Raw genomic sequence first — 27,480 nt, 5'->3', positions numbered from 1 at the left:
TAGGATTGTGTACATGGAGGTTTTCTATCTTGATTTTTTTCTATTGGTTGAACTAGATGAACTACTGTCTTTTTTCAACCTGGCTAACTATGTAACTATGCAATAAGCTTTCTAATATGATCAATAGGACTTTTTATGTACATTTGCAGCAGGATGGATGCGGGTCACAAGGAGGTCAACTGCAGGTGAATTGTGCCTGGCAATGAATTCTGAATGATCTCGGAAGCATATCAAAATTACATCAAACTGATACCATCAACACAAGCCCAAAGCCCATTGAAACAGGTTATTTTATTGGGGAAGCCCAAAATCCACTTTTTTGTAATAAAGATCCAAAAAAATGTGTTACATACATACATTTTATATATGCTACTAAAGTTTAATATTTTCCTGCTTGGCGTCACATTTTTATGTTGCAGTAATACACAGAAATTTGTACATTGTTGCGCCATTCATTTAAAATGGTGCTCAATGAACAATTGCACAAGGACACGTTAATGCTCCATGACATACATGCCATACATTTTGGGGCACTGCATTAGGAAAAAAGGGCCAAATCCTCAAAAATCCTGGCTAACTTATCTTTTCCCATTTAAGTTACACTGCCTTAAAATTTCTACCTAAGTGCCCGATCCACAAAGCACTTACCTAGAAATTTCAGGCCGTGTAACTTAAATGTCTCCGGCGCAAGGCGGTCCTCTTCTGCAGGGGGCGATGACAATTTAAATGAGGCGCGCTCCCGCGCCGGCCGTACTGCGCATGCTCGTGACGTCATTTTCCCGACGGGCAGCGCGCGAAATTACGTTACGCCGGGCTTTGTGGATTGCGACGGGACAATAAAGTTGCGTCGGGTAAAAAAAAAGTTACGCGCCGAAAAAAAAATTCAAAATTTAAAAAAAAACGCGGCGATCGAAAAAAAGGTCTGTTTTTACAAGGTGTAACTAGTTTACACTTTGTAAAAGCAGAACTAATTTTACGTATGCAAACGTAAACTTACACAGAAAACGCAAAGCTGAAAAGCTTTGTGGATCTCCGTAAGTCCTCATTTGCATACGCGAAGCGGCATTTCGACTCGAAATGCCCCCAGCGGCGGATGCGGTACTGCATCCTAAGATCCGACAGTGTAAGTCTCTTACAGATGTCAGATCTTCTGCCTATCTTTGGAAAACTGCTTCTGAGGATCAGTTCCAAAGATAGGCACAGGGATACGCAGGCTGAACAGCAGTTCCGCCTGCGTATCCCTTTTGAGGATTTGGCCCAAAATTATTAGTTGCTCAACATTGGCAGCATATGTTAAATGAATGGGCTTTCCTAATGCAACACAAAATACTACACATTAACAAAATGCAACAGATTACTATTGTGTGAATAGGCTCTTAAAGTTGGAGGTCAATCAAAAACAACAACTCAAGGAATCCCAAGCAACCTCTGGGGGGGAACACTAGGGTTCCACTTACCCTGGTTTCGAGATGGCACAAGCCTCCAAAGCAATATAGACTGGTACTGTGCATGTGATACAAAATGTCATATGCATCAGTTTAATCAAAGAGGTATGTTTATTGTTCATATTGAATCAACAAGAACAGTCTCATGTGATGCTAAGTAGCATATGCAGTGATAATGCACATGTTTTCTACCATCTGTATGACTCATTGAAAGGGATTATTCCAGCCATTAATGTCTTGCTAACGCAAAGTTTTCTCATTATTTGCCCTTTCTGTGATCAGCTTATTTCATTTCTCAGCAGCAAATTTGCATCTAAGGCCTCGTACACACGACCAAGTTTCTCGGCAAAAAACAGCAAGAAACTTGCTGGGAGATATTTTTTTGCCGAGGAAACCGGTCGTGTGTACATTTTCGTCGAAGAAACTGTCGAGAAACTCGACGAGCCAAAAAGAGAGCAAGTTCTCTATTTCCTTGACAGGAATGGAGAAACTTGGCTTGTCGAGTTTCTCGACGGCTTCACAAGGAACTCGACGAGCAAAGCGATGTGTTTCGCCCGTCGAGTTCCTCGGTCGTGTGTACGAGGCTTAACATAATATTACTGCACTGTACTTATTGCTTCAGAAAAAGTAGTGATAGACTGACACTGATGAGTCAAATTGCCCACTGACTGCAAATCTTTTTCAGGCTCCAGCAGTGATGGAACATACAAAATTAGAGTTTCAAGCTCTGCTTCATCCCAACGCACAGAGATGAACTTTTCCTGAGGAAGCATTCTCCATAAGGCAATATTACAAGTTCTACAGGTAGACCAAAACCCTTTTGTAATAAGTGGAGGGGTGGGTGAGAATTAGAACTGACTGGGTCGAGCAACTTAAGGTTTACGCAAATTTTGTCTGTAATTAGTTATACAAAAAATCCTTTCTTGACAAGTTACTTCACCCAAAACTAATTAATTTATTTTTATTTTTGCAGGAGGCTAGAGAGTTAACCCATCTGACCATTTCTTGGTTCTCTTGGTTAAATGTCTGTGCTGGGTTCAGCGATGGCCATTATGAAAGATTACCATTTGTGGATTTTTATTTTATCCAAATGAGTTGGAACACACAAAGATAGGTGGGAACACCAAGAACTTCCAGGTGAGCTGGAAAAGATTTGGCAGAGAGCTATGGCAGACAAATATTGGAAGTTAGAAGATCCACGACATATAAGATTTTAGGAATTGAGGACATCAACTTGGACCTCAAACTGTAAACTTTAATTTTGTTTGTACTTGCTATATCTAATTTATATTATTGCATTTAACGTTCATTTCCTTTCTGTTACTACTAATTACACTAAGAGTAATACAGTCCCTGCTTTGTAATAATGTTGTTATATTGATAAGCATTACTTTGTTGTTCTAACCCACATTGTAAATTAGCAAAAATCAGTGATGACATCTCATATTATTGAATGTATTAACATCCACATAATTGTAATATTTATTTTTCTCGATTGCAATAATAAAAAATGAAAGTTAAGATGCCAGGGGCTGACTCGGCTCACTCAAATATCCCTTGTGGGTCGACTCTCCCTTTAATTACAATATGACAAAGGTGTACGTACCTTTACAGAAGGAAACCGAGTTTGCCTTTTTACCAGCTCAATACCACTAGACCCTTCCATTTTTTCTTCTGGTCTAGTGGCACAAATCTTAGTCCCGTTGCCAGTGCCTGTGTTGAGTTCAGCTCTCTCTGAGGGGTCACTAAACTCTGACAGTTGCTTGCGCTGCTTAGACACTAGTAGGTCATCCCAACCCTGCTGTATTAAACACTCCCTTTTTAAGGCAAATGTCAACTTATAAATTGCTTTGTCTATTTAGATACAATGTACGAGTCTAAAGTATTATCAGATAAGACAATTACACTTCCCAGCCAATTCCATGTTCACGAAAGATAAATGCTACTGCAGAGGAATAGAGCGAGTACAAGCTTTAGGAGCCTTCCCTGGGTGATTTCATGAAGACGGCAAAGGATTCCCTGCTTGACCACCTTTACAGGTGAGCCAGGGTGGTCATATCCCACAAGTTCAATGTGTTGAGTCAGTGGGGGGAGTTTTGGTAGTTGGCTGGAGTTTTTTTCAGCTGTAGTACAAAGAACTCACACATTTGTTTGTGTTTGAGTAAAACAAAAAAAAAAATTGGCCAATTATAAGAATTTTCAGCTCATAGCCATAAGGGCTAACTTACCACCAGGTCTTCTGATGGTTACAAAGCAGTGCTATGTAGGCAGGCACAACATGTGTGACATGACATGAACTATAGTGCATGCTGCAATTTTGTGCATTAAAATTTTACGTAACTAATTGCACATGCAGCAGCTTTCTTCAATAAATTTGCCAAGCTGGGCATAGCTTTTTATGTGATCCACCCCTCATCATCCATCATGCTCTCTAAACTTGGGACATTTTTTTTAAACTGTCTTCCAATACTTGGGTGATAGGGAAAAAGTGATCCACATGAAGCGTTAACATTGACTCGAATAACACAGCCTAGAGTAGACCATGCATAATATGTTTTCCATTAAGAAACTGATTACAAACATATATATGTTTAATTTAATTCTTTAAAAACTCAAGTATTTTAATATCCTAATATTCTTTATTACCTGATCGTTTCAACTTTTCTATTAGAGTTGTAAAAACTTGAATCGTAGTGGACTTGTATTTTTTTTATATAGTTTTAAATAAAAGGGAGGCAATTTAATTAAAAACAAAATTGTGTTATCTTCACTTGGGTATTATAGACTATATCATCTATAAGTGTTTTTTTATTTTTATCCATTCCATCTTTTGCAACAAATTTTACTGAAGTAAGAGTTTTTTTTTTTAAATTACTGCAATTTCAGTGATTACATTCTGATGAAAAGAAAATGCTACACAATATAATTAAATCTACCATATTTATCGGCGTATATCGCGCACTATTTTCCCCTTAAAATAAGGGGAAATCTTGGGTGAGCGATATACGCCGATAGCCGCTTCCCGCGCTCAGTTTGAAATCCTGCGCCGACATATACCGAGTGCAGTACACTCGGGTACATTCGGCTAGGCTCGGCTTCGCTCGTGCTCACGCATAAACGTCACAGAGCGTGAGCGCGAGCGAAGCCGAGCCTTGCCGAATGTACCCGAGTGTACTGCACTTGGTATATGTCGGCGGAGGCGTTCGAACTGAGCACGGGAAGCGGGGACTCGACTTGAGGCGCGCGCTGGAGAAGCCGGGAGGACACCATCGAGGCCGCAGACGGACGTCGGACCCGACGATGGACGCTGGGAAGACACCAAAACTGTAAGTAATAAAATCATATAACATTTTTTTTACAGGAATTTCGGGGGCAACTTTAGGGGTGCGCGGTATACGTGGGAGCGCGTTATACTGCGATAAATACGGTATGTAAAACAAAAAATAAAAATGTCATGCGTGTCTGACGTTATGTCAAAAGGTCTCAGTATATTAAATTTAGAGATTGGTTGGAGATGAGTGTCATTCAAAGCTCAAAGGGGTTGTAAAGGTTAGTTGTTTTTATTTTCGAAATAGGTTCCTTTAAGCTAGTGTATTATTGGTTCACTTACCTTTTCCTTCCATTTCACTTCTAAATGTGTTTTTTCTTTGTCTGAATTTCTCACTCCTGTTTCTCCTCAGTAAGCTTGCCCCCGTCATCCGAGCCTTTCTGGCTGGGGGTTAGTCAGCCAGAACAGCTTACTGAAGAGGAACAGGAAATAAAGCCCTGTACACACCATCAGTCCATCCGATGAGAATGGTCTGAAGGACCGTTGTCATAGGTTAACCGATGAAGCTGACTGATGGTCCGTCACGCCTACACACCATCGGTTAAAAAACCGATCATGTCAGAAGGCGGTGACGTAAAACACAACGACGTGCTGAAAAAAACGAAGTTCAATGCTTCCAAGCATGCACCGACTTGATTCTGAGCATGCGTGGATTTTTAACCGATGGTTGTGCCTACTAACGATCGTTTTTTTCCCATCGGTTAGGAATCCATAGGTTAAATTTAAGACAAGTTGGCTTTTTTTTAACCGATGGTTAAATAACCTATGGGGCCATACACGATCGTTTTGGACCGATGAAAACGGTCCATCAGACCGCTATCCTCTGGTTAACCGATCGTGTGTACGAGGCCTAAGACATTCAGACAAAGAAAACAAAGAAAAAAAAACATTTAGAAGGGAGATCGAAGGAAAAGGTAAGTGAACCAACAATGCACGAGCTTAAAGGAACCTATTTAGAAAATAAAAAAAGCAAACCTTTAAAACCCCTTTAACTGAAAACCAAGGACATAGCAAATATTGTAAGGAATGTGATACCACTTTGGTTGCAGTATGCTCAATCAGGGATAACAGAGCAATCTCTCTCTTTTTCTCTCTCCTTTCTCTCTCCTCTTTCTTTCTATATGCCTTTGGTCTGACCATTTGAGCCTCCATGGGTCCCTCTACACCTTCATATTTGAAGTCTTTATTTTTTTCTCTATTCCCTATAAGTCTGCTTTCCTATTCTTTATAGTCTTCCTTCTGTTTCTACCATAAAATAAATTAACTTTTTAAATTCTTTTGTTAAAAACAACCAGGTTTATATTGTATATGCAGTGCATCCGGGAAAAATTCACTTGGATTCCTTCAGACATGATGCTTGCCATTCAGGCCAAAGAGCAACGCTGTATCCTGGCCTAGGCCAACAAGGCCCAGGCCTAGGGCAGCACTTTGCAGGGGGGCAGCATGGAAAGAGTCACCCCCCGGTTTGCGTTACACTGTGTAGCATCAGTCTTATGGGGTGGACTCGGCTGATAGGCAAATTAGTCTAGCGCCCCCATAAAGTGGCCGCACTGCTTCCGGTATGTAGATGGCTGGCATTTCCCAACTGTGGGGGGGGGGGGGGGGGCCTGCTTCTAATTTTTTACTGTCTTATAATTGTGGACCACAAACCTTCCTCACTGTGCTATACATTTTCTGCTGCACCATTGGCATGGTTATATCTTCTTAGTCCTCTCCATAAAATTATCAGAAATTTGTGCTTAAAGTAGATCTATAGGCAACACATTTTTTTATTTTGTATAGGGTAAGGGAGGGTTATAGCCCCTGTTAGTTTATTTTTTATCATCCCTGTCCCATTGCAGAGATTTCCCTTCACTTCCTGCCCCATAGCCAAACAGGAAATGAGAGGAAATCTATGCAAATTAAGGGAAACCAGGCCCTCAGAAGTAGTGTCCTCACTTGAAAATTTCAGGGAGGGTCTTAAACAGAAAGGGGTGTGGCCTTGACAGGAAGGGGTGGGCCATATTTAAAATAGGGGGTGTACGAGTTTAGTCAGGCCTAGGGCAGCACAAAACCTAAATACACTACTGCCAAAGAGTTCAATCTTTGTTTCATCAGATCAGAGAATTTTGTTTCTCATGGTCTGAGAGTCATTCAGGTGCCTTTTGGCAAACTCCAGGCAGGCTGCCATGTGTCTTTTACTGAGGAGTGTCTTCTGTCTGGTGGAGTTCTGCAGAGATGGTTGTTCTTCTGGAAGGTTCTCCTCTCTCCGCAGAGAAACGCTGGAGCTCTGTCAACTCCCTGACTATTGCCCTTCTTCCCCGATCGCTCAGTTTGGCCAGGTGGCCTGCTCTAGGAAGAGTCCTGGTGGTTCTAAACTTCTTCCATTCATCGATAATGTAGGCCACTGTGCTCATTGCGACCTTCAATGCTGCAGAAATGTTTCTATACCCTTCCCCAGATTTGTGTCTCCATACAATCCTGTCTCGGATCCCATTGCTTGGTTTGTGCTCTGACATGCACTGTTTACTGTGGGACCTTATATAGACAGGCGTGTGCCTTTCCAAATCATATACAATCAACTGAATTTACCACAGGTGGACACCAGTCAAGTTGTAGAAACATCTCAAGGATGATCAGTGGAAAGAGGATGCACCTGAGCTCAATTTTAAAGCGGGGGTTCACCCTGTTAAAAAAAAAAAAAAAGTTTTTTTTTATTAGACCGTTAAATTCGGCATCGTAGCGCGAGCTACGGTATGCCGGTCTTACATTTTTTATGCCCGTACTCACTGTGCTATCTCTCATTGAAGAATCCGGGGAATGGGCGTTCCTATGGTGAGAGAAGGTGATTGACGGCCGGCCCTGGCACGTCACGCTTCTCCGTAAATAGCCGAAATAGGCTTGGCTATTCACGGCGCCTGCGCATAGCCTGTGCGCAGGCGTCGTGAATAGCCGAGACCTACTCCGGCTGTCTTCGGGGAGCGTGACGTGCCAGAGCCGGCCGTCAATCATCCTCCCTCTCCATAGGCACGCCCATTCCCCGCGGGAGTCGGATTCTTCAATCATCGATACCACAGTGAGTACGGGGATTAAAAATTTAAGACCGGCATACCGTAGCTCGCGCTACGATGCCGAATTTAATGGTCTAATGATGGAAAGGAGGGTGAACTACCGCTTTAAGTGCCACAACATTATTTTATTTTTAATAAATTTACAAAGATTTCAAACAAACTACTTTCACGCTGTCATTATGGGGTATTGTTTGTAGAATTTTGATGAAAATAATGAATTTTAATCCATTTTGGAATAAGGCCTTGTACACACGACCTAGGAACTCGTCGTAAATGAAACATCGTTTTCCTCGACGAGTTCCTTGTTAGGCTTGTCGAGAACCTTGACAAGCTTTCTTTGCGTACACACTGTCAAGACAAAATCTCGTCGATCTCAAACGTGGTGACGTAAAACACGTACGACGGCACTATAAAGGGGAAGTTTGATTCCACTGGCGCCACCCTTCTGAGCATGTGCGGGTTTCTAAGCATACACACGAACGTGTTTCTCGTCGAAAACCAGCCCGACGAGGAAATTGAGACTCCCGACTAGGAAAAAGAGAACTTGTTCTCTTTTTTTCTCATCGAGTTCCACGACAGGTTTCTCGATGAAAAACATACACAGGACCGTTTTCCTCGGCAAAAAAGCTCTGCCACCAAGTTTCTTGATGGATTCTGTCAAGGAAAACGGTCGTGTGTACGAGGCCTTTGGCTAAACAAAATGTGGAAAAAGTGAATACTTTCCGGATGCACTGTAATGTTTTTATATAGCAACATTATTATTATTATAAGTATGAGGAAATGCACTGTTAATATTTCAGATACTGAGTTGTACTTTTTAATTGTATTTTTCATTCTTTTTTTTAATTTCTAATACAATTCTTCAGCTACGGTATATTGTAATTCTAGCCATTGTACAGTAATAATGTTTTCTTGACAGGTGATTTGGGGTAGATTCCTGCAGAAACTTTGCTGGTTTGAACAGTGTTAGAGGATTAATGGAGGGCCCTGAAGAGCCACACACTGTTACAACAATTTCAGAAAAAGAAGCTAGCTGCAGTATAAGTGTACAAAACATCAGCTACACGGTTAGGTGAGTAGTAAAAATATTATTATAATATATTATATTATATTATATTATATCATACTAACTGCTAAACAGCTCCATTAACTTCACAGATTTCCTTACAATGCAATATACTCAAAAAATCTATTAAAATTAGTCTGACATGATCTGCCCTTAGTAGAGCCTAGTGTTGAGCAGAATATGCCATATTCGATTTTGCGATATATCACGAATATATAGCCGAATATTCGAGAAATATTCGCTAAATTCGAATATTCGTGATATTTTATCGAAATGAAATGTTTGCGAAATTTCGCTATTGCGAATGCGAAAATAATTGCGAAATTTCGACAACTGCGGTAGGAGCACTCTGATTGGCTCAGAATATTCGTGATATTTTATCGAAATTTCGCAAAATGCGAATGCGATATTTATTGCGGAATTTCGACAACTGCGGTAGGAGCCCTCTGATTGGCTCAGAATATTCGTGATATTTTATCGAAATTTCGCAAAATGCGAATGCGAAATTGATTGCGGAATTTCGACAACTGCGGTAGGAGCACTCTGATTGGCTCATTATGAAATCGAATATTCCTGATATTTTATCGAAATTTCGCAAAATGCGAATGCGATATTTATTGCGGAATTTCGACAACTGCGGTAGGAGCACTCTGATTGGCTCTGATGCAAAAGAAGGGCTGAGAAAATAATCGTGCAATAATTGCGAATATTCGGCAATATAAAATGATCGCTTCAGCTACTCGGCCCAAGGTCTCTAATCATACCAGCAATGCTTTTAGACGTCTATGGAGATCACTAGGATGTGATCTGTTCTAAAAATAAAATTGAAAAAATCTGAATATTCGGAATAGCGAATATTGACCGCGAAATTCGAGATATTCGCGAATACTCGAATATGCCATAATCGAGCCGAATATTCGCAATACGAATATTCGTGAGCAACACTAGTAGAGCCATTCTGTTTTGGGTCCAGCAAGTTGTATATTTTTAAATGATCAATGATCCTTCTTTTTAAATATCTTTTAATCACTTCAGCCCTGGAAGATTTTACTCCTCTCCCTGACCAGAGCATCGTTTGCAATTTGGCACTGCGTCACTTTAGCTGAAAATTGCGCGGTCGTGCGATGCTGTACTCAAACAAAATTGATATCCTTTTTTCCACAGAGATTTCTTTTGGTGTTATTTGATCACCTCTGGTTTCTTTTTTGTTTTTTTTTGCGTTATAAACAAAAAAAGAGTGAAAATGTTGAAAAAAAAGCAATATTTTTTACTTCTTGCTATAATAAATATCCCCCAAAAATATCTATATAAAAAAAAATGTTTTCCTTAGTTTAGGCCGATGTACATATTTTTGGTAAAAAAAATTGCAATAAACGTATATTGGTTTGCGCAAAAGTTCTAGCCTCTAAAAAATAGGGGATAGATTTATGCCATTTTCATTATTTTTTTTACTAGTAATGGCGGCAATCTTTTTATCGGGACTGCGACATTATGAGGGACACTTTTGATACTATTTTGGGACATTGTCATTTATACAGCGATCAGAGCTACAAATAGCCACTGATTACTGTATAAATTACACTGGCAGGGGAGGGGTTAAACACTAGGGGGCGATCAAGGGGTTAAGTGTGTCCTAGGGAGTGATTCTAACTGTGGGGAGGGGGTGGTCTCACTAGAACATGACAGAGATCACTGCTCCCGATGACCGGGAGCAGTAGATCTCACCTGGTGAACCCGCCCCCTTGTGACGTCATTGACTGAGGGCATGCTGGGTCATTGACGTCACAAGGGGTGATGTTACCGATATTCACTGGTTGTTAGGGACGCTGGCGGCCCCGCTCCTGAGTCAGGGCTCTTTACGCTGCCTGAGCACAGCAGCATTAAGGTCCCCTGTCTCTCAAAACTGGTCTAATGCATTGGGTAAGTTAGGCAGCGGTGAGGCCCCTGTGAGTGCAAGGCCTTAGGCGACCGCCTAATTCGCCTAATTAAAGAGCTGCCTCTGCTCTCGCCTGCCCATACCATCACATGGGTGCTTCTTAGCCCCCTTGTGATAGAAATAAAATAAAATAAAAGTACCCCTGCCCCTCCCCTCCCATACACATACACACCATTGCAAACACGTCCCATGAACATCAGACTGAGAGAAGTATTTCTAGGGATATAATTCACAATTACCTTGATAACCTGTAAAAGATTTTAAAGCTCCACTTATGATACATTTCCAGTACCATTGTGTTTTGTCATTTTATGGGCACATTTGAGTCTTGACATGTTTGATATGTATTTAATCAATGCAACATCTTTTATTATTTTAGCAAAGTAAAATAATGCATTTAATAAACAATTGCGCAAATATCATGCAACATAAATAATTGTAAATGCTACCATTTTATTCTACAGGGCCTGTGATTCAGAAAATCTATATTTGCCTGGGGGTTTAAAATATTTTTTTTTTTTTAGAAAAAGAAAGTATAAATAGAAGAGTAGTGCAACCTAAGACCCTTTTTTGTGTTTTGGATAAAGGATAGGAAGATCTGCTGCCCCTGTCCCTGCTGGGGAGGATTTACAGTGATATTGCCCACTGAGACAGGTAGTAAGAGTAAATCCCTTCAAGAGACAAATGCAGCAATATATTTTTTCATAGAATAAATGGATATAGACTTCTGCCCTGTTTTTAGTATCATAAACAATTTATTGAGTAAACAAGATAATGCAAAGAAGAAATTCCAAGTACATCACATTGCAAGGTAGGTACAGAATGATGTGTCATCAGTTCCTAAAGGGAAGGCCTCGTACACACGACCGGGGAACTCGTTGGAAAAGACACATCGTTTTCCTCGACGAGTTCCTTGTTAGGCTTGTCGAGGAACTCGACAAGCTTGCTTTGCGTACACACTGCCAAGACAAAATCTCCTCGTTCTCAAACGCGGTGACGTACAACACATACAACGGCAGGGGAAGTTCGATTCCACTGGCACAACCCTTGGGGCTGCTTTTGCTAATCTCATGTGTTTGCGTGTTAAGTAAAAGTTTGGTAAGAGACGATTTGCACTTTTCAGTCTGTTACAGCGTGACAAATGTGTTATCTCCATTACAAATGCTACTTTTACTCCCGTCTCATACTTTATTCTGAGCATGCGAGGGGTTTCTTAGCATACAGCGCTCGAGTTTCTCGTCGAAAACCAGCCCGACGAGGAACACAACCAGCCGTCGAGGAAAAAGAGAACTTGTTTTCCTCGTCGAGTTCCTCGACAGTTTCCTAGATGAAAAACGTACACACGGCCGTTTTCCTCTGCAAAAAAGAACTCCCACTAAGTTTCTTGATGGATTCTATCGAGTTTCTCGGTCGTGTGTACGAGGCCGAAGTGTATACAAAGCAGAAGTGCGTGACCTACACCAGGTAGTGGGGCTCAACCCTGGCATTGAGTACCCGGACCATAGATAGTATAACGAACCTTTGAACAGAAGAGTCAAAGTGAACAATGTTCAAAGAAACAAACATACCACTAGTAAAGCCCCCTATGGCCCAAGGTAAGCAGGCCTATCCCCCTTCCACTACACCCATATACCACCGACACCGAGGGGACCCTAGGAGGAAAGGGATGAGAGGGCTTGCCCCTACATGTCAAATCTCCAGTGAAGGGGCATGTTGTCTGAACCGAAACCAAAGGTGGGAAAGTAGGTGGGGAGGGGACGATTCAAGAGTTCCTGTTCTGTGCTGTTTTTATTGATTTTGATATAAACCTGATGGCGGTTCCCTTTCCATACTTTGCAAATTGAAAATAAAAATGTGTGGCTGGTATTATACCTTATTTGTAAATTGTATTTTAAATTAGGCATAAAGACTTAGGGGCAGATCCACAAAGAGAGTACGCCGGCGTATCTAGTGATACGCCGGCGTACTTTCAAATTTCCCGCGTCGTATCTTTGTTTTGAATCCTCAAAACAAGATACAACGGCATCTGGGTTAGATCTGTCAGGCTTACGTCTTCGTACGCCTTCGGATCTTAGATGCAATTCTTCGGCGTCCGCTGGGTGGCGTTCCCGTCGTATTCCGCGTCGAGTATGCAAATTAGCTTTTTCCGACGATCCACGAACGTACGAGCGGCCGTCGCATTCTTTTACGTCGTTTCCGTTCGGCTTTTTTCGGCGTATAGTTAAAGCTGCTATTTGGTGGAGTACGCAATGTTAAGCATGGCCGAATTTGAAAATATTTTATTTTGTTTGCGTAAGTCGTCCGTGAATGGGGCTGGACGTAATTTACGTCCAAGTCAAAACAATGACGTCCTTGCGACGTCATTTAGCGCAATGCACGGCGGGAAATTTAGGGACGGCGCATGCGCAGTTTGTTCGGCGCGGGGACGCGCTTCATTTAAATGAAACACGCCCCCTACTCGCCGATTTGAATTAAGCGCCGTTACGCCGCGAGAGATACACTACGCCGCCGTAACTTACGGCGCAAATTCTTTGTGGATTCAAAGATTTAAAAAGCAAGTTACAGCGGCGTAGCGTATCTCACATACGCTGCGCCCATGCAATTCTACGAGGATCTGCCCCTTAGTACTGTATCTGTCCTTTAGGAGGTTTGAATTATCAAACTCTCTCTGTCTACTATTGTATCTTTACATGGTACTTTAGTTAAAGAGTCACTAAAGGAATTTTTTTTTTTAGCTAAATAGCTTCCTTTACCTTACTGCAGTCCTGGTTTCATGTCCTCATTGTTCGTTTTTGCTTTCATGTTGCTGTAAATCCTCTCTGTTCTGGACACTTCCTGGTTGCCTGTTTCCTGATAACCACAGTGCTGGGAGACTTCTCACGGTGGTCACTAATGTGATTATTGTGTGTAAAACGAAACTGGATTGGTGCTGAGGAGTTTTAGACAAAGTATCACTGCTCTCTATTGGCTGACTGCCCTCTAGTGGCTCTCTGTACATCAGAGAACCAGAAAACAACAGCAAAAACGAAACTACACTGCAGGCACATTATATGATTGTTTTTTTATCAATTTTTAATCATTTTTAAAAGGAATCAGTTAACTATTATGTCTCTATGCCCTGTAAACAGTCATTTCAGCTAAAAAAAGTTTTTCCTTTAGTGACCCTTTAACCTGGACTTTCATCCCTTATTGGTTATGAACCAAGTTAACCTGTACTGTACATTTAAATGCCAGACACTTATCTTTGTCCGTATATAACCCATATTTGACAATGTTTTTAAATAGAACATTCCATTCTAAAGCGGTCCAGACATATCACCCCGTGTGCTCTATTGGAATTTCCATGGTTGGAATACTATTGGACTTTACTTTGTTACTTAGAAAATAGGATAAAGGACACAGGTCATATGGACACCATCCATATTTACATTAACAGTTAGATGCACTTAAAGGGAAGGTATAGTGTATATTTTTTAGTGAGCAAATATTTAAAATTATATTGGCGTTAACCTTTTAAAAAAAAAAGTAAAGGATTTCTGCATTGTCATACATGGCATACAAAACTATTTTACCAAACAATTAATGTTTAACGTTAATTTTTTTATTTATTTTTGTCATTAATGCTTTATAAGATTTGTAGTGTAGCCATTATAAAGAGCTCCAGATTTTTTTCGTTGAATAACTCTGCCTCTCTTAAAACTCTTTCTCATCTACCAGTGAACATCCATACACCTCTATATCGTAGAATTTGAAGTGCAGGTGTAATAAACAAGAGGTGTTGTGCATAATAGTATCTAGAATGACTCATATATCATAATGCGGTAATCAGTGGCGGCTGGTGCTCAAAATTTTTGGGGTGGCGCAAACAAACTAAAAAAAAAAACCCCTGTGCCCCATCAATCGCCGCTACTGTGCCCCATCAATTTCTGCCAGTGTGCCCATCAATTGCCACCACTGTGCCCCATCAAATGCTGCTAGTGTGCCCATCAATTTATTCCAGTGTGCCCATCAATTGCCGCTACTGTGCCCCATTAAATGCTGCTAGTGTGCCCATCAATTGCTGTCAGTGTGCCCATCAATTGCCGCTATTGTGCCCCATCAATTGCCACATATATATGAAGCTCACTGCTATATCAGAACCTTGGAGTATGATGGCCACTAGGATACATTATGCAGCCATCTCAACACCTCTCAGTAATAATGAAAAATTATATAATGGTGATAAATAAGAAAGATAGAAACCAAATTACATTTCGGTCAAGAAACATATGAAAAATAAACTTATTGGTTTTAAATGGATATACATAAAATTAAACATTTGTGACAATAAAAGTCCATAAGTATATAGCAGATGAGATATCAGACACCCGTGTATTTGTGCCACATTTCAAATCAGTTGAAAAAACGTGTCCAAAAAACGTGATGAATCCTCCACCAGACTATGGATTGGCTCCTTACCAGATTTCCACGATCCCTTATGACAGGGGATCATGAACAGCATGTAGCAGGTAGTCACTCCCAATCTCGCAGTTCAGACATATGTGGTCCTAATGGGTCTCATTCACGAGCAATTTCACTGTTATCAATGCCCATCATGTAAAAAAAACAATAACGGCTCCATATAGTGTATTAACCTCCCTGGCGGTATGATTCTGTCTGGAATTACGTACCAAAAGCGGTACAATTATTTGCAAGGAAATTTGGCGTTTTATACTGTAGGCCTGTAATTCTTAGGAATAACTCACTTAAATCTGACCAAACAAGATTCTAATAGGCATCCCGAGTATGACATTTTTTTAAAAACAAAATTATAAATTATAATATAATAAATAATTATAAATAATTATAACAAATAATAATAATATAATTCTAATAAAAATTATTCAATAATGTAATCAAATCAAAATCACTGAAATTTTCTCAGTTGCAAAATTGTCGCTGTCATTATTTTTTTTTTTTTATGACGAATTTCCCCACAAATCACTATCGCACGATTCTGCAAGTGATTATAATTTATTATCGCTGTTTTTTAGCTGATCTAAAACCATTTTTGACATAAAAATACACTTTTGGTTGCTATGGACAATCTACAGTTTGCAGGGAGAAAGAACAGTTTTTATTATATAAAAGTACATGTAGGGCACTGGGCAGACCACTAGGGACAAGGGGGGTGTGTTTTTTTTACATACAGTACTGTAATCTATAAGATTACAGTATACTGTATGTACTGTGTTTGTTTATGTTTTTGAATTTGGCGCCGATCTCCGCTCCCGTGCGTCGTAACGTCGCAGGGAACGGAGATCGGCGGCACAGGAGGACGCTGTGTGAATCGAGCGAGGTCCCGCTCGCTTACACAGCGCGGTGACATCGCTGGATCCAGGACAAGGTAAGCCAGCGCACGCTGCAGGCTCTGCATAGCTTACCCCGAGCGTGACTCGGGGTTACCGATTTCAGCATAAAAAACCCACCCCGAGTCACCCTCTGGGATACCGCCAGGAGGGTTAAATGGGTAAAAATAATTTATTAAAAAGTAAAATCGCACTTACAATCATGCAGTTAAATATCGCCTTGAATCTGATGTGCCGGCCGGTACACAAACTCTCAGGCATCCGTCCACTGGGGAAACGTTTGGAGCTAGTTAGGTGACGACAGCGCGCCACTCGCTCCCTGTTCTGCCTAGCAACATGAAAGGGATCTACTGCATGAGCAGTGATCTCTGTCGTGTTGTAGTGAAACCATACCCCTACAGTTAGAATCACTCCTTAGGGCACACTTAACCCCATTGATCGCCCTCTAGTGTTTAACCCCCTTCCCTGCCAGTGTCATTTACACAGTATCAGTGCATTTTTATAGCTCTGATCGCTGTATAAACAACAATGGTCCCAAAATAGTGTCAAAAGTGTCCGATGTGTCTGCCGCAATGTCGCAGTCACGATAAAAATTGCAGAACGCCGCCATTACTAATGCAAAAAAAATTATAATAAAAAAAAAAAATCTATCCCCTATTTTGCAGACGCTATAGCTTTTGTGCAAACCAATCAGTATGCGCTTATTGTGATTTTTTTCCCTAAAAATATGTAGAAGAATACATATCGGCCTAAACTGATGAAAAAAATTGTTTTTTATATATTTTTGGGGATATTTTTTATAGCAAAAAGTAAAAAATATTGTTTTTTTTTTCAACATTTACGCTCTTTTTTTGTTTATAGCGCAAAAAAAAAAACACAGCAGAGGTGATCAAATAACACCAAAAGAAAGCTCTATTTGTGGGGGGGGGGGAATATATTGTTTAGGTGCAACGTCGCACGACCGCACAATTGTCAGTTAAAGCGACGCAGTGCCATATCGCAAAAAGTGCTCTGGTCAGGAAGGGGGTAAATTCTTCTGGGGCTGAAGTGGTTAAATGATACAGCACCAGCACTGTATTGTTATTCATGCTTTAAGGGAACAGGATCCTTTTTTTTTTTTTTGGGGGTAACAAACGCTTTAAGAATTTAAACCCCATGGGCCGGATTCACAGACAGCTTACGCGACATATCTATTGATACGCCGCGTAAGTTCTAGGATGCGCTGTCGTATCTATGCGCCATATTCAGGAAACAAGATACGCCTGAATTTTGGCTTACTACGACCGACGTAAGTCTCCTACGCCGTCGTATCTTGGGTGCATATTTACGCTGGCCGCTAGGGGCACTTCCGTTGATTTACGCGTTGAATATGTAAATGACCTAGATACGCCGATTCACGAACGTACTTGCGCCCTTCGCAGTAAGCTACGCCGTTTACGTAAGGCGTACGTACGGCGTAAAGTTATCCCACCTAAAGCAGGGGTAAGTCATGGTAAGGTATGGCCGCGGGAACAGCGTTGTATTTTACGTTGTTTACGTGAATGGGGCTGGGCGTAGGTTACGTTCACGTCGTACGCATTGAGCCGTCGTATCTTAGGGAGGATATGCAACGTGATTCTGAGCATGCGTGCGATCGGCCCTTCATTTACATGGGGTCACGGTTAATTATAATACAGCACGCCCACTACTGCCTACTTTGAATTAGGCGGGCTTACGCCGGCCCATTTACGCTACGCCGCCGTAACTTAAGGAGCAAGTGCTTTGTGAATACTGTACTTGCCTCTCTATGTAACGTCGGCGTAGCGCATATGAGATGCGCTACGCCCGCTCAAAAATATGCCGCGGTACGTGAATCTAGCCCCATGTGTTTTTCATCTTTATAATGCCTTTTAGTATAACTTTAATAACTTACTTCTAATTATGCGGGGAACATGATTAACACCTTTGTACTTGTTGCTGCATTCATAGTTAGCTCTAAATCCATATTATCACTATTATTGGTATACTTGACCACTGGGAACAATGGGCATTTAGCCTCCCTACTCTGATCATACCACCCAACTCCAAAAAGTTAATACTCAAGATTGTTAAACTCCTTTTCAATTTGCACAACTATGGCCATATCTCAGTAAATTGCCCATGTGTGGTAAACCCAGGAGACTGATGATGGAATTTTTGTTACCATATTAGCATATATTTGTGAGGTTCACTTGACTGATATAAATTCATGACCCCTTCCTCCTAAAGGCCACATGATAGATGTGTTTCAATTTATTGGAGATTGTTCCATGCTCAGTTATTGCTCCTTCATTCTGTTCTTAGAGCGCGAGCTGGACCATGGTGGGATATACAATCATATTACAACAAATGGACAAGGCAGATTTTAAGGAATGTCTCCTTTCATATGGAAAGCGGTCAGATTATGGCAATATTAGGAAATTCTGGTAAGTGGAAGATTACCCTTTTTCCATTTGATGCTTAATAAACTTATACTGCCCTATAGTGCAATACTAATGCCGTGTACACACGGTCGGAATTTCCAATAACAAATGTTCGATGGGAGCTTATTGTCAGAAATTCTGACCGTGTTTAGGCTCCATCGGACATTTGCTGTTGGAATTTCCGACAACAAAAATTTGAGAGCTGGTTCACAAAATTCCATGCATGCTCGGAAACAAGCAGAAGAGCCGCCGCACTGGCTATTGAACTTCATTTTTCTCACGTCGTCGGCTCGTCGTGGTGTTGTACGTCACCGTGTTCTTGACGTTCGCAATTTTCGACAACATTTGTGTGACCGTGTGTATGCAAGACAAGTTTGAACCATCCGTCGGGGAAAAAATCCATGGTTTTGTTGTCGGAATGTCCGATCGTGTGTACACAGCAATAGAGTTAAACGTGACCACACATTTTTGTAGTTTTGAATAAATTGGGAAGTGTTGAAAGCTTTTGTTCATTAATGTTTTTACTTTTTATTGATGCTGCCTGTGTTCCCATAGGGGGGATTCACCCTATCCATTTGTTTCTGTAGCCATTGGTACAGCGATAGAATGAAGAGGGAAATTCTAAATATTATACCTGTCACTGGAACAAGAGGTGAGGGGAAATATTTTTAAATGGGGACTTCTGTTCCGGTGACAACTGTTGATCATTTATGCTCACTTTGGAGAATTTTACCCTGTTGTGTCTTGTGTTCCTGGACAAGAATTGAAGGGAAATCTCCCCTGCAGGGACACAGACAGCACAAAAAAAATTCTGACAAAGGTTCTAATCATTGCCTATTTATATAAAAAAAAGAAAAAGATTTTGGCTTTACTTTAACAGTAATGTAAAAGCTCAGATTGCGAGTAACACGATTTGCAAGCGTTTCGCAATACAAGCTTTTTTTTTAAACCAGACACGATTGGCAATCGTTGTCTCGCATGACGAGCAGGATTCAAGCCTCTGGGGTGTGCAGTACCACATGTGGCTAGAGGTGGGGGGGGGGGGGGCAGATGCTCGAAGACACTTGAAAAACCCTTAATTTTGAGTGTCTCTGAGCATCTCTGAATGGTCTCCGAGCATCTCTGAAGCCTCGTACACACGACCGAGGAACTCGACGGGCGAAACACATCGTTTTCCTCGTCGAGTTCTTTGTTAGGCTGTCGAGAAACTCGACAAGCCAATTTTCTCCATTCCCGTCAAGGAAATAGAGAACTTGCTCTCTTTTTGGCTCGTCGAGTTTCTCGACAGTTTCCTCGACGGAAATGTACACACGACCGGTTTCCTCGGCAAAAAAATATCTCCCAGCAAGTTTCTTGCTGGTTTTTGCAGAGAAACTCGGTCGTGTGTATGAGGCCTGAGGCCCCGTACACACGACCGAGTTTCTCGGCAGAATTCAGCCAGAAACTCGGTCGGAGCTGGATTCTGGCGAGAAACTCGGTCGTGTGTACACTTTTCAGCGAGGAACCCGTCGAGGAACTCGTCGGGCCGAAAAGAGAACATGTTCTCTATTTCCTCGTTGTTCAATGAGGAAAGTCGGCCCGCCGAGCTCCTCGGCGGCTTCCACACTGAACTCGACGAGGAACTCGATGTGTTTGGCACGTCGAGTTCCTCGGTCGTGTGTACGGGGCCTGAGTGTTTCTAAAAGTATCCGGCTCCCCCACCTCTGGCCACATGCGGTACTGCATAAACTAACAGTGATACTGGAGCAAATTATCTGAGTTTTAATTGATTGTTATCGGGAAACTCGCTTTGATATACGAGTGCTTTGGGTTACAAGCATGCTTCTGGAAGAAATTATGCTTGTATCCAAGGTACTACTGCACAGTACTTTAAATATGGCTTGTTAGATGGGTTAAAGGGTTCAATTCTCCAACTCAAAATAATTTAAATAATTTTGACTTATGTATTTAGCAAGTATAAAAAATATCATACGGCCGCTGTTTTAAATAATAAAAAAAATGTATTGAGATGAAAAATGTATATATATAAAGAAGACATTTGAAAGTTGTTAGTTGGATGTCCCAGTTAAAAAAAAAAAGTAATCCCTAATTATCTTAAGGCTCTGGAAAGACAACGCTTTTGGATGCTATCTCTGGGAGGATAGGAAGAAAAGGTACATTGCTCGGTGAGGTTTATGTGAATGGTTCCCAGCTAAGGAAGGAACAATTTCAAGATTGTTTTTCTTACGTCTTACAGGTACAGTACTATATTATGAAAATTAGAAAAAGAAACATGCCAACACTTGTCAATGTATAATTAATACATTCTTGAGTTTTCCTTTGAAAGTTCATTATACCCATTAAAAATGCCATAAACCACCTTCATTTTGCTTTCCCTATTACATTTAAAATGTTACTAAACCCAGGAGCATGCAGTCACTATATCTGGTTGTGCACAGTACACAGAACATGGAAATTCAATTATTTAATTAAATATAAACTGCTAAATACCCTTTCTCATCAGCAGTATAAAATACCTTTTCTCATCAGCAGTATATAGCAGTCTTGTGACTTCTATCAGTGTCTGGTTAAAGCTTATAGCAGGAATTTTCATTCTACTCTGGCTGTCCTATGAGGCTGCATGACTCCTGACCCTCTGTCTGCACAGTGCTGATTGGCCCTGTGCTGATCACATGCACCCTGCCAGAAAAAAAAACTCTGTAGCAATACACACCAAACCGAGCATGAGCCTCCAATGCTCTGTTCTATCAGCAGATAGATTGGGGACAGTGGAATAAGGGGAGGATCAGAGAAGACAGGATCAAACAGCCTTCTTGCACAATGCTCAGGATTAACCCCTTAGGTTCTGCAGTGAGGTTAAAAAGCTTGCTTTACTGCATATACAGACTGATTTTACTGTTGTGGGATTAGTAACAGTTTAATGCATTTAACCTTAATAAGTTGAACAAAATGCTAAACTCAGGCCTCGTACACACGACCGGTTTCCTTGGCAGAATCCATCAAGAAATTTGGTGGGAGATTTTTTTTGCCGAGGAAACCGGTCGTGTGTACATTTTTCAGCGGGGAAACTGTCGAGAAACTCGACGAGCCAAAAAGAGAGCAAGTTCTCTTTTTCCTCGACGGGAATGGAGAAAATTGGCTTGTCGAGTTCCTCGACAGCCTAACAAGAACTCGACGAGGAAAACTATGTGTTTCGCCCGCCGAGTTCCTCGGTCGTGTGTACAAGGCCTCAAGCTAAGGTGGGACTTTGTATCTATATACCTCTTATTGGCGTTTGTCATGCCCTTCCTGTAATTAATTAATTTGTATACTTCAGTTGGTTCATCGAGTTTAGCAGTGTGCTTCATTTAAAAGTCCCAACATTTAGTCTTTCTTTTTCATTTAACCTTAATGGTTGAAATTTCACCAAAATCTCCAAATTTTCACAATATTTTCATTGAAATCCAAACTATTAACTTCGCCTATATTTAATAGGTGTGTATACTCATTTAGATGCCAACCCCCTTTTGGTTCATAAATCTACAATTTTGTTTTCCTTAAAAAAAAAGAAAGAATTTCAGGTTTTAGCATTAAAGGTGATTTTTTATAAATTTTTACAAAACAATGCTTATTTGTTTTTTTGCACTATTTTATATATATATTTTTGCTTTTATTGCTCTTCAGTTAACTCTTTATAGTGGTTATTTTCAGTTCAGACATTTAACAGACTAAAGAAAGAACAGAATCGTACTGAAATCAATTCTGTATATTACTACTGTTTTGTTAAAAGATGTAGAAATGTTGAAATGTCATTACTCTCATAGACAAAATTTGAAAATGCAATCATATTCAATAAACCATACCTTATACAATAGTGTATCTATCATATTTAATATACAATGTTTTAAATGTTATTAGTGTATATATATATATATATATATATATATATATATATATATATATATATAATTTATTTATTTTTATTTTTTTTTCATTTTGCAGCATGACAGTCTGCTTGCTCATCTGACGGTTCGGGAAACCTTGACCTACACAGCTTTGCTGGCACTTCAAAAACACTCTAAAGATGCCATAAAGAAGAAGGTTGGTTTCTGACAATTACCCTACAGTGGTAAAGTACACTGCATGTCTGCTTACACAGAGGCCAAGGGGGGGGTTATTAAAACAGTTTAATTTAAAGCTGCAACTCTTCTTTCAGAATAATTTTTATTTTATATATTTTAAAGATTTTTTTTTTTTTTAATGCCTTGCACCCATAAGTGATACCAACTTGATATACGGGCTAATTACCACACACAGCGGCCACATTCTTCAGTGATGAAAATAGTTCATTTGGGCCAGTTTGGCCCAAATTACAATATATATATTTTTTTAATCTTTATTTATAAGCATATTGAAAACCGAATAATGCATCCTGAGAAACAACAGGCTCTAATACAATCCATTGACCGAAGTGAGAAACTAGTCTCACTGGGAGGGTGTCCAGGCAAGAGTAAATAGCATATAAAACCCAAAGACATAGTACATAGCATATAGTACAATACCATTTAAAACCAAATTGTATAGAGGGTTGTGTAAAAAAAAAAAGAAATTAAATATATGATGATAAAGACCCAAGTGAGGGTCTACTGCCTGAGCCACCCAGTTCCATAACAGCCTGAGAAGGAACAGAAGCAAGAGAAAGAGGAGAAATAGGCAGGAAAAAAGAAAAGGAAAGAACATATAACATAGTAAATCTGGCACCCCTTAGGGTGGGGGAAAAACAGCAGGTTCAACAATGAAAACCTTAAAGGATCACTAAAGGAATTTTTTTTTTAGCTAAATAGCTTCCTTTACCTTACTGCAATACTGGTTCCATGTCCTCATTGTTCGTTTTTGCTTTGAAGTTGCTGTAATTCTGCTGTGATCTCCACACTTCCTGCTTGTCTGGCTCCTTATAACCACAGTACTGGGAGCTTTTCACGGTGGTCTAAGCTGTCATTACTGTGGGCCAGATTCTCGTAGATCGGCATAAAACTATGCGGCCGTAACGTATCTCGTTTACGTTACGCAGCCACAAGTTTTACGGGCAAGTGCTTGATTCACAAAGCACTTGCCTGTAAAGTTGCGGCAGCGTAAATTCTCCGGCGCAAGCCCGCCTAATTCAAATGATCCAGGTAGGGGGCGTGGATCATTTAAATTAGGCGCGTTCCCACACCGATCGTACTGCGCATGCGCCGTCCCTAAAATTTCCCGACGTGCATTGCGCTAAATGACGTCGCATGGATGTCATTGGTTTTGACGTTAACGTAAATGGCGTCCAGCGCCATTCACGGACGACTTACGCAAACGACGTACTTATTTAAATTTCGACGCGGGAACGACGGCCATACTTAACGTTGGTTGCCCCTCATATAGCAGGGGCAACTTTACGTGTCGCAAAAGCTACGGAAATGTCGTAAATTCCCTGCGTTGACCGCGTGTACATTCGGGAATCTCGCGTAAATACCTAATTTGCATAGACGACGGGGAAAACGACGTCTGCGACACCTAGCGGCGGGAGAAAAAATGCATCTAAGATCTGACAGCATAAGAGCCTTACACCTGTCAGATCTAAGGGATATCTATGCGTAACTGATTCTAAGAATCAGTCGCATAGATACGCCGGGCCAGATTAGGACTTACGACGGCGCAAATGGCGTTGCGCCGTCGTAAGCCTTTTAAGAATCTGGCCCTGTGTGTCTAAAACTTAACAGAACCAATCAGATTCATTTTAAAAACAAAACACTGCCCTGGATTTGTTTGTTTTTGTTCTGTGTGTCTCTCTAGTTCACAGGAACATGAAACCAGTTTAAAAGTGAAACTAACCTGCAGGCACATTATAGGATTGATTTGTATCTATTTGTAATCATTTTTAAAAGGAATCAGTTAACTTGTATGTCTCTATACCCTGTAAACAGTCATTTCATCAAAAAACATTTTTTTCCTTTAGTGACCCTTTAATGCCGATGGAGTATCATAAAATATGTGTTAAAAAATTTAATAAAATTAAGTCATTAAACTTTTGTTCATTTATGAAACCTTCTGCTTACAGTACCTATTGGTATCAGCTAACTCTATAAACTTCTGAGTAGATATATTGCCCTGATAAATCTATGAAACGTTTTCTGAGGAGGGGATCTACTCACGCCCTTATCGCAAAGACATTAATCAGCCAAAGGTCAATATGGGGAATGACAGATGGCGTGGTGGCACATCCCATAGTCAGAAAGGGAGTGTAACAATCATGTTATGATGTAAGTTACAATGTAAATGATAGACATGTGCATTAGTTTTCGTCCGAATTTCAGGGATTTTCGCGTTCATTTTAACAAACGATAGCAAACGCGCATAATCCGAAATCCGAAAGATCCAACATAAAAAATGCTTTATTTTCGTTTGTTGCAACAACAGTTCAATACAGATAGAAGATTCGACATGACGGTGACAATATCGATCCTTGTCTATCGAACCCACGGTTGAATGTGACTAACCTAATTATATTAGTCCGAGATTATTCGACATAGAAAGAAAAGATTCAACATTATAGAGAGATGAAGATTCAACATTATAGAGACATGAAGATTCGACAATATAGAGACATGAAGATTCGACGAAGCAGCAAAAAATATACGATTGCCACGAGCGGAAATTTATGGTCAAATGCTCTGCCCATAGGCTATAGAAGAATTTTAATATTGGTTGACTAGTAATAATAATAAATATAATTATTAATAGTCATACAACATTAGAATTCTACTATATACTATATCTACTTGTGCGCGGAGCATTCGACCGGAAATGTATGATTGCGGCGTTGTACAGTTTAGCTGCTTCGTCGAATCTTCTTAGAACATTGGACGGACATCATAAGCCTTCAATTGACAGATTCAACGTTAATTTGGATTTTCGGACTAATTTGTTTTTTAACTAAACTAAATAAATAAAAACGAATTTCGTGAGTAACTAAATACATTTATTTTTCGGACGAAAATGAAATTCCGAAATGAAATATTTCAGTGTACACATGTCTAGTAAATGACTAATAAACAATACTTTGAATTCATAGTCCTAAATTATTGGGTTAAAGGAAACCTGTCAAGAGAGAAACATGGTGGTAAATATTCTTTAAAAATGCTAGTTGGCTGACCATCTCTGTCTTCAATACTCTTGTGTATCCCTGACCTGAGATGTACATACAGTAAGCAAAGATGGGAATCAAAACGCCTGCCCTGAATACCTTCTCCAGGTCAGTGAATATTGAAGCCCCTGGATCAATAATACAGACGGGCAAAAATGATTTCCAGCAGAGGTTCACAGCATTGTAATTTCTGTCATGGCCCTTGTGCTCTCTATTCACTGACCTGCAACAAGCATGTAGCTAGTGAAGTCAGAGGAAAGTCAGGACTTTTGGTCTGCATACTGATTTCTTGCACTTTTAATTTTTATCAATGACATACAACCATTAAACAGTTAAAGTGTTACTAAACCCAGGACCCTGCATTCACTATATCTGGCCCCCACAGTACACAGAAAATGGAAATGCAATTATTTTAGTAAATATAAACTGCTAAATAACTTTCCTCATCAGCAGTATATAGCAGTCTTGTGACTTCCATCAGTGTCTGGTTAAAGCTTGTAAAAGAAATTTTTTATTCTCCTCCGGCTGTCCTTGAGGCTGCCTTGTTGGACCCCCGACCCTCTGTGTGCACAGTGCTGATCACATGCACCCTCCCGAAAAAAAACTTTCCAGCAATACACACCAAACTGAGCATATGCAGAGTGCCTCCCAGGGCTCTGTTCTATTAGCATATGGATTTGGGACAGTAACAGATGGAGTGTGACATGTGTTGACACATGTAAACAATCACAATCAAAAAGAGCTTTCTCGGCTCGTCGTAGTGTTTTACGTCACTGCGTCCTTGACGGTTGGATTTTAGTGTGACCGTGTGTATGCAAGACAGCTTGAGAGGAAATCCGTCGGAACTCCGTCAGAAAAGCCGTCAGAGTTTATTCCGACGGGAAAACTGGTCGTGTGTACAGGGCATAAGTATTTAATTGAGTCCAAGAATGTTAAGGGATGTGTTAGCAATGGGTTAAGGGCTTTTGGGTCGTAGCAAAGGCAGGATCCAAGGTTTGGAGGAAAGGGGGATGGGATCAGTGTCTGCATACTGGTTTAAAGCAAGTCATTGACATAGATAATATTGAATCTTTGGATCAGTATAACAGAGAACTAGCATATTTTCAATAAATTATCCTTTAAACTGACTATACAGAATTACATTTTCAGCATAAAGTTTTGAGTCACTGCAAAAGTTGGGTGATTGATGTTAAAGCTGTACTCCGGGCATAACATTTTTTCTTTTAAATGTATTCCTAAATAGCCACAAAGGATGTACAGCATTCAGCCATATCATTATGACCAGTGACAGGTAAAGTGCATAACATTGATTACTTGGGTAAGAGATGGTACCAGAATGCAGTATGGAAAGAAGGCAAGCTGGTGGAGGCAATGTGATGCTTTGAGCAATGTTCTTCTGGGAAACCTTGGGTCCTACCATTCATGTAGATGTTACTTTGACATGTTCCATCTACCTAAACATTGTTGCTGACAAAGTACACCTTTTCATTGAAACGGTATTCCTTGGTGCCAGTGACCTCTTTCAGCATGATAATGTGCCCTAGGTCACTGCAAAAATGGTTCAAGAATGATTTGAGGACACGTTTGAGGTTTTGACTTGTCCTCCAAACTCTCCAGATTTAATCCAGCATCTGTGGGATGTGCAGGAAAAACAAGTCTGATCCACAGGGTCCCCACCTTGAAAATTACAGGACTTATAGTATCTTCTAC

The 27,480-nt window shown here is 40.4% G+C and overlaps 2 protein-coding genes across 2 annotated transcripts in view; one reads left to right on the top strand and one right to left on the bottom strand.

Moving 5' to 3' along the window:
- Positions 1 to 3,266, bottom strand: part of ABCG8 (ATP binding cassette subfamily G member 8) — a 62,806-nt gene extending 59,540 nt beyond the window's left edge. Inside the window, exon 1 of the mRNA XM_040351537.1 lies at positions 3,052 to 3,266. Within this exon, the coding sequence (XP_040207471.1) occupies positions 3,052 to 3,111 (60 nt within the window). The 5' untranslated portion in view covers positions 3,112 to 3,266. The remainder of the gene's footprint in view (positions 1 to 3,051) is intronic.
- A 77-nt stretch (positions 3,267 to 3,343) lies between these two features.
- ABCG5 (ATP binding cassette subfamily G member 5) overlaps positions 3,344 to 27,480 on the top strand; it is a 46,229-nt gene continuing 22,092 nt past the window's right edge. Inside the window, exons 1-5 of the mRNA XM_040351538.1 lie at positions 3,344 to 3,484; positions 8,743 to 8,895; positions 18,496 to 18,617; positions 20,714 to 20,850; positions 22,596 to 22,694. Coding sequence (XP_040207472.1) covers positions 8,801 to 8,895; positions 18,496 to 18,617; positions 20,714 to 20,850; positions 22,596 to 22,694 — 453 coding nt within the window. The 5' untranslated portion in view covers positions 3,344 to 3,484; positions 8,743 to 8,800. The remainder of the gene's footprint in view (positions 3,485 to 8,742; positions 8,896 to 18,495; positions 18,618 to 20,713; positions 20,851 to 22,595; positions 22,695 to 27,480) is intronic.

Source organism: Rana temporaria, chromosome 4, assembly GCF_905171775.1.
Source record: "Rana temporaria chromosome 4, aRanTem1.1, whole genome shotgun sequence".
NCBI lineage: Eukaryota > Metazoa > Chordata > Amphibia > Anura > Ranidae > Rana > Rana temporaria.
This window is presented reverse-complemented; position numbering and strand designations above follow the sequence as displayed.